The sequence below is a fragment of the Elaeis guineensis genome, chromosome 11, assembly GCF_000442705.2.
Source record: "Elaeis guineensis isolate ETL-2024a chromosome 11, EG11, whole genome shotgun sequence".
In the NCBI taxonomy this organism is placed as follows: domain Eukaryota; kingdom Viridiplantae; phylum Streptophyta; class Magnoliopsida; order Arecales; family Arecaceae; genus Elaeis; species Elaeis guineensis.
The window spans coordinates 114,092,921-114,110,427 of NC_026003.2; the positions used below are offsets into that span (position 1 = coordinate 114,092,921).

The window sequence follows — 17,507 nt, forward strand, 5'->3', positions numbered from 1 at the left end:
ACGGCTGACATTTTTTTTTTTTTTTATTGCATCTCAATATCGTACAGTCGAAGAAGAAAACGGAGAGCACACAATCGTTTCATGAAGTTACAATCTTACTTACGTACTTGATCTCAGCTGATATTAAGTGTTGCAAGCACCGTCCGGCAAAATATAGCATACTTATCAAGTAGCAGACGTTTAAAATTTTTGCCATGCACTGGGTCAGCAACAAGTTATTATACATTAAGATATAAGTAAGACCTTATCCAAAGTGAGGAAAAAACCTATTTTTAATACAAAACCTAATCCTACTTGCACGGCCCGGTCCCAACCCAACGAGGAATTAGGTCTCACATACACAATAACGGATGATTTTTTTATAATAAACAGAATTAGTCATTATAACATGGTTTCCCATGAGAGAAGAAAGGATAGAGCGGTTGAGAGGATAAATCATATAATGGGCATGGGGATTTGGCGTGGGCGACCGGGACAAGTATGAGAAGTAGGGTGGCGCATGAAGCCCCTCCCTCGCCCCCACTGCTGTCCTGCTTCGGTGGCGTTTGGTTGGGGTTGGTTGAAATGGTTTCACCAAATCACCACAAACAAATATTATCCATGGGGATTACGTTACAAGGGCAAACGTATGCTGTAGAAACAAGCACCAAGAGCCGGTAGAATAAAAACTGAGAAAGAGTAAATTCGATTTGAAGAATCCTCCCATTAATCTACTGCAAAGCAGATACAAATAGAAATTATAATATATCCCATCTATGTGGATGCAACCTATCTATGTATATGGATGGATGTATTACAAATGATGCCATACCAAATATATCATACTACCCCTTTGATATCTAACTATCTCTCATTGACTAAAAGAGGAAAGCAATCAAGTTAGATACCCAATTCCAGACTAGGGTCTAAAATCTAATAATACCTGTCTCCTCCCACTACTCATCCATTCCCCAACCACCCCTCCCCCCATCAAAACCTGCCTTTTCTAACTGAAACACAACAAATAAATTAAAAGATCGCAAATTTGCACTACCTATGACCTCATAAAAAGCTACGAAAAAAAAAAAACTAAAGAACACGGAAAGCTAAGCCTCTACAAAAAGGAGGGGGGCCAAAAAAATAAAATATGAACCGTTACAGACTAATTATGAGAAGGGGGCGGTTCAAAATGTACGGCCGAACCGGAGTGGTCCAGGCCGGTTAAAAGGAGGGGACCGGCGGGGCGGCGGCGGCGACGAGCTCGGCCTCCTTTTTGCGGCGCATCTCGAGGACTTTGCGGTGGCTGTTGGAGTGGACGTCTGTGACGAAGGTGGGGCTGCACGCCGGCCGGTACTCCGGCAGGAGGCGGCCGGACTTGTACCGGACGCCGCAGGCGTTGCAGAGAGTCTTCGCGCCCAGCGGTCCCGCACGCCACTGCGGCGTCTTCTGGACCCCGCAGTGGCTGCACCGCCGCTCACCGCCACCGCCGGAGGCCGCGGACGCAGCCTGCGGGGGCTTCGGCTTCCGGCCCCTCTTCTTAGTTTTCTGCTTCTTGGACGGCAGCGGCGGTAGCGGAAGCGGGTTACCGTCGAGGAGGTTGTACACGCCGGCGCCGGTGGGGTCGTAGATGAGATAGGAATCGAAGGACGACGACGAGGAGCAGCAGGAAGACGAGGATGAGGTGGTGGTAGTGGTGGTGGAGGAGGAGGAGGCGGAGGAGTTGGTGAACGGGGGCAGGCCGGAGAGGGACCAGCCGGCGCCGGCGGAGCGGGAGCGTTTGCTGCGCTTGGCCTTGACCGGGACGAGGGCCTCGGTGGAGAGGGCGCAGACGGTGGGGCTCAGCAAGGGTGCTGGAAGGTTCTCGGGCGGGGACACGGCCTGGGGCTTAGGGAGCGGCGGCGGGAAGGGCAGCACGACGTCAGAGCACGACGGCGGGAACTCCGAGAGGGAGTCGTCGATGATGAGCGAAACCCATTCCAGCTCTTCCACATCGTGAGCCTGCGAGTCCACAGAGCCAAACCCCGTTAAAACCCCCAAAAACCCCAGAAAAAAAGATGGCCTTTTTAGACCTCTGTTCTCACCATTAACGGCAGAGGACTCATAGGAAGACTAATATCCGAAGGCGGCCGTGGTTGGAAGGACAGGGCGGAGGAGGAGGACAACAAGGAGTTGGAGTTCTCATCCGCTTCCGTGGACCCAGCTGCTGTCTCCGGCTTCTCCTCTGTTTCCTTTTCCGGCTCGGCGAAACCTCCCAGGTCAAGGAGGTCGTCCACCGAGAACCCATCCCCTAGGATGTTGCCTCTCTCTAAGGCGGCCCAGGGCTGGTCGTCGGCCAGGAGGCCCTGGTGGTGCTGCTGGCCGGAGGGGGCCGACGGCTCCCACCTCAAACTACTCTTCAGCGCCTCCATTCTTCTACCCTGCACGCCCCCAATAACTCTCAGCACATATACATACAAGAAAAGCAGGGGAGGAGAAAAATCTAAAAGAAGACAAAAAAAGAGAGGGGGTACAGAGATTCCATCTTCCTCTTTAGTTCCCATATAACTAAAGGAGAGGTTTTTATTGGTTTCTCTTTACCTGAGTGGAGTCGAAATGAGAACGGGATTGGAGAGGGCAACAAAGGAGAGAAGAGGAGGAGGTGGTGGTGTTCGTGGTGGTGGTGGTGGGGGAGTTGAAAGAAACGAGAGGGGAAGAAGAAGAGATGGGCGTTTGGTGGGTCATTGAATGGCTGAAAAAGTCCGTGGGCGTAGCAATTGCCCTGTTCCTCCCCAGCCCCCTCCTATTACTACCCCGGACCTCCAACGCCCATCACCCACTTACTCTCTTTTTCCCCACCTTTTATTATTTTACTTATAAGCTAATAAATGCCTGTACGTTATCTACCAAAAAAAAAAAATTTGCCAGTATCTTTACGGTATAAATTGCGGTGCTCATCAATGGCGAGAGATACGGGCGCGATGCGCGTGGATTAACAAATGTGGAGGGTATGATTATGAGTTCCCATATCTAATCTAATGGTGGAGATAATTCCGACCGGATATTGTGTATAAATATTTGTTTTATTTGTTTGAAGCTTGGCGTATATGGGCAACGCGACTCGTCCGAGTCTTCGGCGATTTGGCCAGCTTGGATCCATTCGGAATCCACAAATTTTGAATTCCTTCCCACCCGAAAGAATACAAAATTTAATTCCTTGCTCTTTTTAAGTTTGTTTCTTTTTGATAAAAAGGTTCAACGGAAACGGGGCGCTCCTCACGAAACTACCTCCTTTCCGTTCTTCGTCTTTCCGATATTGCCCTTGGATTTCACCAAAACTAGGAAAGTGCCATTCTTCTTTTCTCCAGCAAGGACTGGCCGCTGGTGTGGCTCGGGAACTTTTTGTCGGCAGGCAGCCATCAAAGCCTGATATCATTTCGACCTTGTCATGCCCACCCCATGACGTACTCGCTACTTCTTATCTCCAGCTACTGTAATTTCACCTCCCTCGTGAGGGCATATCCGTAACTTAATATTTTTTTGGACTTTTATTTTCCTGCTATTTTTTTCTCTTTTCTTTTTTTTTCGCGGGTTACCCACGGACTCGGAATTTTCTACCTTGTACTCGCTGGCGCGGACGCGTCGTCAATCTTGACCCGAATCCGCGCTAAAAATCCTTTGCATGCTCAAAAGGATAATAATAAAATACCCAAAATGCCCCTAGTGTCAGAAGGGCAAGAGTAAATAATATATACAGGATTCGTTCCGTGGGTCAGAAGCGACGGGCGGGGTCCGGTCCGGGTCGCCTCGGCCAGCCCGCCCGGCCGAAGACAGGACGCACCCGGTCCCCTGCGACTTCCGCGAAGGGGCGAAACGCAACGTGGAAAAAGCTCGCTTCAAGCCAAAGGGTTTTACCGGGCAAAAATAAAAAATCGGCCGGCCCGAGTCGCTTTCCGCGTTGGCAGCCGGACTTCCACGTCATTTTTCCCACGCGTCGGCCCTCCATTGGCTTCTTCTTCCTGGAGTTAATCCTGTTCGAGCCGCGCCTCCTGGGGCACCCGAGAGGTTTTCGAAATTTAAACAAGGAACGCGAGTCGTTTCACCGCTGGTGAGCGTTTCTCGTGGGTGCACTCAACGTAGAACTCAGGTTTAGTAACCTATAATAATTATTTTAAGGATGCGTCTCTCGGATTTGTAACCTTAGACGGTGAGTGAAAGTTATCGGAGAGGGAACTACTTGAATGGCCTTACTAAGAATCTGCGGATTTTCCAAGGTGAGGGTTTCAAAATATAATGCCAAGAGCACCCACTCTTGCACCCTTTGGATAACACGAGGGACTCAACGTGCATGGGCCCTGGTGTCAGGTCATTGGTTTTGGTCGAGAAGGTGTTTGTTTAAATGAGAACAGTTGGTGCTTATCTGCCTTGTATCCACGGGAGCACATCTTCCTTTTGAGCAAGGAAACAAAAAATGTTAAAGGGAAATCTGCCAGGGCCGGTGAGTGAGATTGAAGTATGAACATTGGAAGTCTTTTTTGGGTAGAGGCATCAATACCGGCTTCTGTAAACTTTGCCTCCGCTGGAAGTTAAGAACATTGTGCTCATCTGAGCAATGGTAAGACAAAGTTGTACAAGGAATGGACCTTCTAACAAAATGGAGTGGAGAATTTTCCTCTCCAAACCAAAAATGGACCTTCCACCAGATTTCTCAAAAGTATCTAGCATGCAGCATGCTCTAAGTTCACCAATAGGAATATGTGGCTTAGTTTCTTGCCTTCCACAGCCCTCCAGCTTATGCCTTTATTGCTAAGGATGCGATTATGTAAGTGAATGGAGAAAGTTTGAAGATAATGTAACTTGAATTAGGTAATTCAATTCAATTCAATGATCTCATTTACTTCTTTTTTTTTTTTTTTGGTAAGCAAACAAACCAGCCGCTATATCATATAGAGAGGAGTGAAATCAAAGTACATATACACCTCCCGATTTGGGAGAAAAACCAACAGAAATCCCACCCAAGCAAGAAACACAGGTAATTATACGGTACTACAAGTGAGAGAACAAAATAAGCACACACACAGGAATAAGAAACGCTGGTGTCCCATGGCCAAAAAGTATTGCCTTATTTCTGAAACTGAAGTGGAACAATGGATAATCTGAAGGTATAGAAATAATGTGATAGTTCTCTTTGTGAATAACTGCATTGAAGCTGTAAACTGAAGAACCAGAGTCTGTAAGAATGAAAAGATGAAGACCGAGTGATAACATTTTGGGAGATAAATGACTGTAAACCATTTACACAACCCTTTGGAAACATGAGGAAGTAGTGAACTAAGAATCCAAACAAGTAGGATATGCCTTGTGTTGAGGAGATACAAAGGATAATAATAAATACTCAAAACCTGCTTCAGCTGTGTGGAACAGAAAATGTGATGACCAAAACAAAGTTCTATTGATTGAACCTGCAACATATAATTAGGAGAACCCAGAAAGTAATTCCCTAACTTTTGAAGAAAGGTAGAGCCATTTGGATCAGGTTAAAGGTTCATATTTTGAAGCTTTCTTGGTGGAAGTTTGAACCGACAAACCCAAGTCCATTGCAGTATGAGTTCTGCATAATACCTTGATAAATGTCGACAGGCTTCATGTCCAATATATTTATTCACAACTAGACCTACTAATATCACTAGCTTGATGAATACATGAACATACTTGCATACATATACAGCATCGCACAATAATCCAAATAAGGCTGAGTTTGACCGCATGACTAGAGAACCGGCATCAATGATCCAAGTTGTTACATGGAATAAACTATCTCTAAAGTTGATTATTATCAAAATATACATAATTTAGAAATCCTTAGCGTATATATCGCTTATATATCTAATGATCAAAAATGGATAGTGTAAAAATTGTATGAATAATTCATTATTTTTGACCACTAGATGCATGAGTTAAGAATCTCTAGATCATTTGATATTTGACAATTAGTATAGAGATATTAGATCACATCCAATAATTAGGATCATTAGTGCCAAACCTATATCTTCCATATTTTGATGATTGTGGAGGCATCTATATATTAGCTCCATTTTCTCTCTTTGTATGTGTAGATTTTAGTATCTAGGTTGCAAGATTATGCTGATTCAAAAATTTATAATTTCTATTAAATTTGAACACTTGCAATAATCAAATATAATGGAACTTTTTGAAGTTATTTTATTTTAAAAATATAGGGTTCTATGCCATCTTGAAAGCAAGTCCGTCAAAATTTATTTAATTTTCTTGATACTAGATATCTAAAAACATGTTGTTACTACTAAAAATCAGTCTGGTAGGATTGGACGAACTGGCTCGGATAGTCTCCTTAGATGAACTAGCATGCTTGTAGTTGAAAGTCTGATATGCAATAATAAAAAAGTGAACACCAAAAGCTATTGGATTTGATCCAATGGGGGTTCCTCTAAAGCCTAAGTTAGGGAAGTAGTGGGGATTGAGGAAGTTAATTATGAGTGAACTAAGTAAGAATAGTGCCATAAGCATGAGCATGCTCGGAGATCTTCTAGATCCAATTTATATAAAGTGCGGGTCAATGTAAGTTATCGGGAGAGATAAATATGAGCTATAATTATCTCGATGTCACACACGTCATAGGATCTAATTATATGAAGCATGTGTTTATGGGCTGAGCAAAAACATATAAGATGGACTATAACAATTTCATTACATGTCTCATAAGGATATAAGGCTATATTCATTATTTTAATGAATTTTAATCATCTTAAATATGTTTTGAATTAAAGATAAATGGCTCATTGTGTTTGATCAGTTGATCGAACCAAATATGCATGATGGCAACTTAATCGATTGCTCTACTTGATCATAGTAACCTATCGATGAATTTAAGCACATGTCTATAGAACATGCTTTATAAACTAAAATATGAGATATAATCTGCATGGAAAATTAATATGTTATCAAGTTTTTATAAAAAATAGATACCACATCAGTTCTTATCTCATTTTGTTCATTTTAGGAGAGGGGGAGACCTTTGCAAACATTTGCGCAAAACTTAATGTTTTTTTTTTTTTTTTTGGCCCTTTATGCTGTCGTGACTGTCGATCGCCACGTGCTCATGTCTGCCACACATAAATTAAGATTTACTCTGCGAGTATTACGTGAAGTAATCAATGCATTTGAGCAATCGCATGCAACCAAAGAATCCTAGCTCCCATTCTCTCACATTCCTGTCACCGCCGTCCATGTGGAAGAAGTGATGGATCATCGTGCATCCACACGCAGGATATTTTTTTTTTTTTTCCTTTTCTCTAAAACATGAAGGACAACTTGATTTTCTACAACAAGGAGCAAAACGAGCAAGAGAAATTCTTCGTGCGCCCTAAGCGATGCAGAAAATTCGACCATCATTTCATTCAATTATTTTACATAATTATTATTTTTAATATATATATTTAATATTTATAAATTAATTTTTTATATATTTTATATAAAAAAAATATTTTTATTTTTTTAAAAAATTATTACATCCTATATCATAATATAGTCCATGATGTCATAATATAATCTAAGATAACATAATATTAGAGAAACATGTTTGTCTAATTTTTTCGATACATATTTAATGTTCGCTGATCGATTTTTTTCATTTAAAAATTTTGAATGATAAAAATTTTTATTTTTTAAAAAAAATTATGCCATCCTGTCTATATTATGGAAGCAGAATGTCATAATATGAATATAAAATATTATTATTTTTTAAAAAATAAAAATAATTTAATTATATAAAATTTTTAAATAAAAAAATCAATCTGTAGATATTAAATATGCGTTAAAAAATAATGGCTACATGGATCAATTGAATAAAATCATACACTCCACATCAGTTTTTTTGCACAAAAAATTTCGCTAACAAGCAATAAGAGAATGCCGACTCACTGCAAAAACATTCTCGTCAACCTCACAGTAACATGGGAAGGCCACGTTGTTTTGGATTGGCATTAAGGCATTTTGGACCATCGGTTACGTCCAATCTATGTAGTAGCATCATACTTGCGTCTCATTTGAGTCACAAACTTGTGACCATTTGTCCGCATGTATTGCAAAAGTCGTCAACTATTCTATAATTTAGGAGAATGTTTAGCAATTGACCCCTAGATGAGGAAGATATGCAAGCATATTGAGTGCAATACGTCGAGATAGCTTTCTGAGCGATGCCAGTAACAATCGGCCACACCTAAATCTTACCCATTATGAATACCAATTTTTATCATCTTTGTGAAGTATGACCCATTTTTTAATAGCACATGGCTGGGGCACGGAGAAGGCACGTTGCTTAGATACATCCACCTTTGGCAGTACCTTCCATCGCATTGCCTCGTAGAGATCATCCCATGAGATTTGGGTCATATGCTGCTGAAAACGTGTGAATTCTGCGCATCCAATGTACGAAAGGATTACAAATTATTTCAGATAGAAAATCTCTTTAATCCGAAACACAGACACCGACAAATCTCAACCACGATCGCGATCCATCCAAAGAACGATCGCTGATCAATATATCGATTGCTTACCTGTATCTCGAACGACCACCATACGTTGGCCATCAATCTCTGCTTCGATCAACTTCTATTTTAATCATCATGTTTAGAAAGATTAATTGAAAATATCAACATATTCTTTTCAAATCAAACAATGAATTAGAGCAGCTGGTCACGAGCTGAATAAGACAATTGTAACTATCAAATCTCAATAAACCAAATCAAAAATCTTGGAATGATGCATCCGGAGTCGGAATGACTTTCTACAATTTTTTTTCTCTTACGGTTCTCATCTCGATATATAAATAAAAATAACTTGAAACTTTCAAGATATGCAATCTTTCTCATATGTTTCTTTTCATCTATTCTGCATATTTCTAATTTAAGCATCTCCATCAAAGTCAACTTCAATCGTGAATTTATTTGGCAGGTCCGATTGTCGTTGACTTATAATTCATTGCTCAAATCCAGCAAATACGATCCAAACTAGAAATTTGCAACAACGTAAATGATTGCCAAAAGATTAAAATCTCTACTATATCATTTTATATATTTTTATAAATTATAAAAAATATAAAAATAAGTTATATGAACTTGTGAATGATAGTATTACTCTCTGCCACTTGGAGAAGAATGGGATCCGATTGTGATTGTAGTAGAGTGGGATAGGTAAAAGATAGAAGATGGGGATTATTGCTCCTAATCTTAAGAAAAGATTTAAAAATTCAATCTTTTCATGTTACATAGGGTATAGTTATATAATATAAATAGACTAGTTTTTGAAAAGGAGTTTCAAGAGGAAAGAGACCAGATAGTCGTTGATACGGGTGGCGAAAGTCTACCATGGAGCAGTGACGTGGGATGGCCGCTGGACCACGCGCGATCGAATCCAAGGCGGGAATTGCGACCGTTGGAGGCGGGTCGGCCGACGACGAGCCGTACAACTGGCGCGCGACGAGCAACCCCGCGTTGGGTACCGACGGCAAGTAAAATAGGGTTCACGTGATTGGCGGTGGAAATCAAATTTAAAACCGAAGAATACGAGGGCGCAAATGGACACGGTATTGGTGACCCGCTCCCACATGCCTCCCCCTTCTCCCATATTTTAAGTGCTTGAAATAATGGCATGGAGATAAAATAAAAGTCACGGTCCTATGACTGGTCGGACACGTGGAGGTGAGGGGAGGAGTGGGGGTGGTTCGGATCCACTTCCGACCTAAAAGCCGGTTGGCTTTTTATTCCACCTTTTTTTTTCCACTTTTTCTTGCTTGCAAGGCACATCTATTGAATTGGAATGAATCTGGCCTCAAAAACTTAGGTTCTCTCGAACATTATCTTTGCACTGTTGCACCAGATTAAGTGATCACGTGCAATTCTGTTGGGGGGGGGGAGACTTGGGGGATCGATCAAGAGGTATAATTAATGGGTTCCACTTGTATCGCTGTCGAATGGACTAGTGATTTTGATGTATGTAGTGTTGGTTAGTCTCGATGATAAATCAAATTTTTTGATGCTTTCTTAGATTGCCAAATCTTGTTCATGCCCCACGCAGTCTCACTTTAAACACAAAACTAGATTGCTTACTATTGTTGTTGAATTCCAGAGAATCTGATTTGCAAATAAAAAAAAAAGAGAAACATTGAAGATTGTCATATTTGATTCAATAGGATCCTCTAATACTCAAATCGAATCATATCTGTATAGAACGGAGACAAATACATCTAGAGATCCTTTGAAATTTGTGTATATAAAAGAGTGGGCATAAAGCTATTGTCCGAAAAGAGTGGACACACCATAATCACGCATAATAACTACTTAGACATGCAGTGACTAATCGATGTACGGGATGAGCTATAACTGTCTTGCAGTGTATCTTGTAAGTGTGTGAGGCTGTAATTGTCTTCCTTAATAAGCCTTAATTGCTTCTAATATATTGTGGATCAAGGATGTATGACTTGTTGTTGTTGCTGCCCAATTTTGTCAATCAGTATTTTTTGTTAAATAATTTTATTAAAACTGATCAATTTGGCTCTATAAATACTTATTTTTTATTTTTTACTATCAAAAAAAAAAAGATTAATATAAACTATCGGCTTCAATTCATAGAGCCAGTTGAAAGAAGCAAGCAAAAACCTCACCAGAAGACCAAGTTTGTGTGTGTAAACATTATATCTTTAAATTTAAACTTTTGAAGATTCTAATTTAAAACCTCACTCTGGTGTCATGTTGAGGAAAAAAATTTCAACAATGAGACCAAGTTTCACACAGAGGGAAAAGCCCAAATTTGAGAAAATCAACCTAACAAGTCTAAAAAACAAAAAAATATATAGAGAAGGAACAATATAGAAGAAAGAACTAAATTTTATTGTTCATACTAAAATATTTCCTACCCTAACATGCTCCAACTAGGGTTTACCTGCAAGCCAAATATTAGCCAGATGCATTTTAATAATTACTGGTGACTTAACTTACATGAATCATCCGAATAGTTTAGAAAGTTGACCATTTAAGTTTAATAAAAAAGAGTAGTCTTAAGCCTGTCTTTATTTTTTGTGTATAAAACAATTAACAAATATGCACATCTATTTTATATTATAAGTTATCAATTACGTATAGATTGCTGCGTCATAAGGAAATACGAATCATTTCAAATTTCCACCCATGAGAACTGCAAGCGTAATTTGGAAATCTCCCCCCCCCCCTTCTCTCTCTCTCTCTCTCTCTCTAAAATTAAGAAAAAAGAATTACAAAAAAAAAAGTAGAAGAAGGAAACCAGCCGATGTGGTACACTCACATTGCTCTCTCCTTATGAACCGAAAGGTCCGAAACCATCGCATCTTTTGAGTACTTTTTGTTACTTGAATTTTCTAAAATTTTTTTTTTTCCCAAACAGCACAGCTAGAATAAATATGATACAAAATATTAGCATACAAAATATATCATAATTGAAATAAAACTAAGGCGACCGCATTCAGGATGATGATAAGGCCGCACAAATCTAAGCATTTTTATTATTGATTAAAATTATTTTATCATATAAATTTTCAAGATCTAAAAAAAATGTATCTTTTTTTATTTAAAATAGTAAAAATTATCAATTAATTAATTATGATTAATGATGAATTTTTTTTTTTCATTCAAAAAATTTCAAAAAAAATTCAAATTATAATTAATTTTTTTAAAAAATAGATGACATGATATTTTTTTTATTGGATGATCCAAAATCCATTTAGTTGGATTGTTCAAACCAATAATTTCTCTTAATTTAATATAATTAATTAATATCAAGTTTGATATGGTGATTTTCGGTATACCATTAATTTGGTAGGCCGTGGGGCATTGATCGCTCTTTTGATTTTATCCAATATCTTAATAGTAGAAAATGACCCTGAGGGATGGATATCATTGGATGCTGCGAATAAAGCAAACAGCACGCCTCTCGAGTACTTGGATAGAAAAAGTCAGTCTTCCTCTCTTTGCATGCACCACCGATGCATTATTAAAAGAAAGCACCGGTGATGCGACGGTTGGAGCGTCTTGGTGCGTTGCCTCAAGGGAGTCCACAGAAGCAAAGAACCGGTCTTAGTGGGAGATCTGTGGGTGGTTAATTTTGATTCATTAAAACTCCTCAGTGTAGGCCTGCCTCCGTATGGAAAGACTCCTTCCTCATTTTGGGTTTAGTTTTTCCTCCACTAACGCATCCTAGCAGAATGCGAAAAAACCGAAGCATTTGACCATCCATAACCATGATTAGATAAAATAGACTAGGTTCACTTCTCCTCAAACTATCATGGGGGAAATCTATAGGTTGATTCTTTTTTTCTTTCTCTATTTTTCTTTTAATGCTGTTGTTATCTCCTTTTTTTTTTTTTTTTTTTTTTTTCTTTTTTTTTTGGGGTTGGGGGGGGGGGTAAGAGTTGTTATCATAGTCGTTGTGGAAAGGTTGATCATTGTTGGATGGCACCAAAATTTAAAGCTTCTTCTCGGTTTGAGATAAAACGTGAGCATGGATTGTAATAAACCTTGCTCATTCCTGCAAAATGGCTTTTTCCTTTTGGAAAAAAATCTCAAGGTAGAGCTAGAGAAACTCTAAAAGGATAAAGAGTAATTGATTTTTTTTCACAATATCAATTGTGCGATCGTATTTTGCACAGCTTTCAAAACTCTCCATCTCTCCTTGTATCTATCCGCATAAATCATAAATAAACATCGTATTTCAAAAATTGTGCAAAGCATGATCTAATAATTCACGTTACAAAAGAAGCTCGATCATTCTTTCTCATGAATGATATTCACTTTAAAAACATCTTTCTTTCCCATGAAACCACCTTTAACTTAAGAGTTATTCATATATGTTAGGCAGTGAAAACTAAAAATAACTCAAGGAATGACGACTACTAGAAAAAATAACTATCCTCATGCGTTTGGTATTCAAAAGGAGACCATGTCCTAACCTTTACATCCTTCTTCGTTGTAAAACACTTTAAATCACCCATCATTACTAACCAAATAGTTTCAGGAATTCCTCAGTCACGGATATGTTAACCTCATTGGAAGCTCCAACACTGGTAGACCAGCGGCTGTGTTCCCCTCCCTCCATGCATGGGATGCCTTAGAAAGCTAAAGGTGCTGAGAAAATATATTAGCTAATACAAGGAGGTGCATATCAGCCGGCATGAGTCCAGCTTTAATCATGAAACGGTTAGGGAACAAGGAGTCTTGTTCCAGCCAAAAAGCTTTAGCATGAAGTTTGTTAATAGCATATTGATGAGATGGTAAAATTGAAGATTAAAGGCTTATTTGGCTATTTCTATTGGATTGGTCTCAAATTCCTAAACGATTTATGGATCGGGCCATCTATTTAAGGATGATCCTACATAAACCAAACTCTATCCGGCCCAAATCCTATCCGGGCCATCTATTTCTATATATCTTTTTTTTCTCCTCACAGTCCAAAAACTAGAATCTAAAATAAGTTTGAACAGATCCTTAGAAAATAAATGCTAAATAGGCCAACAGACCTGATTTCCACTGAGTTTTCAGTTCAATCTTTCAGAAAAATGCCAACAGGCATGTAGGCTTGCTTGGGGCATAGTGGGGTGGGTCGACCGGATTCAACTAATAGTAGACATGACCTAGACGCAACTCATGCTAGTGGATCAAGCATGAATCCTAAATGAGGACTTAGTATCCTTTCAGCTCAATGGTTCTCACAGAATCAGGCTTGAATCGATAGGGCCTGAACAGGCCTGACTTCGACCAACCAAAATTAATTCAGTAAATTTGGGCCTGGCCTCGTAAATTTAGACTTAACCTAGAAAAGAAACTTGGGATGACTCAGATTACCTGAGTGATGGATTGATCAAGCCCCCAAATCTCGTACCCAAAGCCAGTTCAGCTCTGGTCTAAGTCATGTTAGACGTGGACCTGACCACTTAAACCATTATCCTTTTGTAAGTCAGTAGGGCACAAAAATTTAACAAAGAGTACCCTCCCTCTCTTTCTCTCTACGTGGGCGCTTAACAATGCTGTTTTATTGCTTTCAAATTTGAAATAAATAAATAAGTAGTTGGTTTAATCATGAAGCACCCTGGCGAAATCCTTCGCCTTTATTTCCCCTCGGATGGCAAGTTAATCAGGTCTGGAGTGGGTTCGTCATCTAAATTCTAAATCCTAATAGATCAATTAAGCAAGCTAGACTTGTTAACGAGAAATTATATCCTATACAATATATACTATATGGCCATTCATGCTACTAATCACAACTACTCATTTCTATGAGCTCCATTAGCTGAGCACTTATTTTGATGCACTTCTAAAATAATGGTACTGTATAGGATATAATTTCTTTTTGTTAACCCTGGATACAAATCATGACTTCACTTTGGCCAGCTCCTCGAAAATCCCCAAAGCAACAAGAAAACAGTCCTTGCTAAGATGAGGAGCTACCCAGATTTAAAACGCTCATGTATGGGGCTTTACGGAGAGAGAACTCTATGAGGAGTTATGCCATGAGAACGAGATAAGCTTTGGAAATGAAACTGGACTGCAAAATTAATGGTTTCTAACTTTCCACTCTCTAAATCCGGGAGCTGTAATCGGAGTTCCCAATGGTCCATCTCCCAAGCAGATTGGGCCTACCATTTGCATCCTAAGATAGTTTTAGGGCCCAACAACTCACCGGAGTCCACTTTTTGGCTGATCAAAAAGAGAAGCAAGGGTGAAGTATAGGCCACACCACCACGGTGGACCGGTGGTAGCCCATGCGGAACGGGTCTTGGCATCTGCTCCGTGCATCACAGGTTCGAGGCTATAAGCAAGTTGATTCAATGAAGAGATTTATCCCCAATGCCTGTGCGACCCATAGTTACCAGCTTGATTTCTAGTGATGACTTCTTCAAAGGCCAGGCCCCCCAAGTCCACTCAAACAGTTTGATTACTACTCCGTAGCTTGATTTCTAGTGATGACTTCTTCAAAGGCCACGCCCCAAAGTCCACTCAAAATAGTTTGATTTCGACTCGGTCCAGGTTTGATCGGTCTACTGCATGACAACTGGGCCCGCGCCAGGCTTGGAGTAGGTATTGGAGCGGAGAAAAGTCTCGACTCCTACTGAGAGGAAAGCTTGAGTTATAGAAGCGCAAGCTAGGCTCTCTTACATATGCGTACTCTAACCCACCGTAGATAAGATTTATTTAATTGGTAGAAAAGGATCAGATTTATCTAATATGAAAGTTATTAAGTTAAGCATGTTTTAAATAGGCTATGTAGCACTTTGCTGAGTCAAGATTCCCATGGGAGACATCATTCAATCTATCGTGATCATGGAGAATAAAAAAATTAAGTAAAAAAATATGCTAAAAATCATCCGTCCAGCAATTGCTCAGTTCAACAATTCTATATAGATTTATGTTTTTTGTGTTGAAACTTATGAGTTATCCAAGTTGGCCATGAATCTAGTTAACATGTCCTAATCACTACAACTTGGGTAACAAAAAAACAAATGAAGGAAGCACGCATTCCCTAACTTGACCTGTCATCTAAGACCTTTGCCCAGAACCCAACTTGACCTTTAGGAGGCATTTGGTGACCTAATGGGATCACTATGGTGATCCAAAGTTACTGATGATTCTCATCTTGGGATAATCTGATCCCCAATTATATAAGATTATTTTGATATGTCATTGTCCCGTGAAAATTTAAGATCACTAGCTATACAATACCAAAAAATAACCGCTGATGCATCCTAGGAGGGTTGTTTATATATATATATATATATATATATATATATATATATATATATATATATATATATATATATATATATATATATATATATATATATATATTCTTTATTCTCAAAAATTAGAATATAAGCAAATATATTAATTCTCATAGTGGCCCTACTAATTTGTCACAAATTGTACTTTTAGTAGCTACTACCTCTAGCAAATCAGACCATGCCCTAGCTTCGGATATGATGTATTTCAAATATAATAAAGTGCATGTATTTCAAATATATATATATATATATATATATATATATATATATATATATATATATATATATATATATTTTATTCTCAAAAATTAGAATATAAGCAAATATATTAATTCTCATAGTGGCCCTACTAATTTGTCACAAATTGTACTTTTAGTAGCTACTACCTCTAGCAAATCAGACCATGCTCTAGCTTCGGATATGATGTATTTCAAATATAATAAAGTGCAAATGATAACATCTCCGTTGACCCCAACATTAGATGTTTGGCGCAACATTAATGGACAAATGGAAAACTAAGCCCAACCCATATGGGGTGGCAATGGATAGATTAGAACTATTCTTTTTGACGTCAAGTTTGGACAAATTAAAATCATAGTTAAACCATAGAGCATCAACTATTTAGAGTTATTATGGCAACCAACTTCAAAATCTTTTACTACAATTTTCTAGCTTTCATATATTATTCTACCCCCAAGAAAGCTCACCATTTAGAAATGTGGCTCTTTATTCACGATGCACTCATGATTTTCAATCCGCACACAAATGAAGCTTATATGCAAGTAATTATGTACATAAGATGGAAGGGATATATTGGCCAACTGTCTGAAGGAAAGGAGCCATGATAGAAGTGTAAATTGAACTAAGGCATCATTATTCTTCATTTTCCTTGAAGTTATTCTCTATTGTATTATGCTTCATGCCAACATCTAGTCAGCGGACATTGCTCCAAGGGATTTGTGCTCAAAGAATTTTAATTTCAACATCTTAGAAAATATACAGATCTATAGAAAAAATTCCATGCAAATGAGATCCTATACAAAAAAAGAAAATGTGTCTAAGATATATAGATAGATTTATGAGATAAAAAAAATATGATTTTCTGCATGGATATCAATGTTTAGGAAAACAAGATGAGTTTAATCAAACATGAGGAACAAAAGATCAAAATATCAAGGAATCAAGAATAAAGAAATTAACATCTCATGAAATCAAAAAATCATTGCAGCTGAAAAAAAGGAAGAGGAAGGAAACAAGATGAGAATCCAAATATCTCGTGAGCACTTTTTCCCAGAGAACTCTTTCTTAAATCATACTTGCCTTAAGTCTCTTATGTCTAGTATGTGGAAATTTAGCCAACACTCAGATGCTGGATCGAGGGATAAGATTATCTCAAAATTTTATCCTAAGATCATTATGATAGGGTGATTTTGGAAACCCATCCTCAAGAATGAGTTTTTCATCATCGAGTTGGATGGTGATTTGAGAAATTGGGGTGATCTGAAATCACGGCCATATGGGATCACTAGAGTACAACCAAACACAATATTCTCATCATCTTCATGTAGATCACTCTTGATCTTATATGAACTTTGCCCAGAGCTGGTACTGCTTCTTGACTTCTTCAAAGGCCAAGCCCCAAGTCCACTCGGCATATAGTTTGATTTTGGCTCAATCTATATTTGTTTCGTCTATTGCATAACAATTGGGA

At 38.8% G+C, this 17,507-nt stretch overlaps 1 protein-coding gene across 1 annotated transcript; it reads right to left on the reverse strand.

Moving 5' to 3' along the window:
- Positions 1 to 683: 683 nt before the first annotated feature.
- On the reverse strand, positions 684 to 2,785 carry LOC105054061 (GATA transcription factor 7). Its single transcript, XM_010935455.4, has 3 exons — positions 2,557 to 2,785; positions 2,061 to 2,396; positions 684 to 1,977 (listed from the first exon to the last, which is right to left on the reverse strand). The coding sequence occupies exons 1-3, from the start codon at positions 2,698 to 2,700 to the stop codon at positions 1,201 to 1,203; spliced, it is 1,257 nt and encodes a 418-aa protein (XP_010933757.1). The 5' UTR covers positions 2,701 to 2,785; the 3' UTR covers positions 684 to 1,200.
- Positions 2,786 to 17,507: the final 14,722 nt, after the last annotated feature.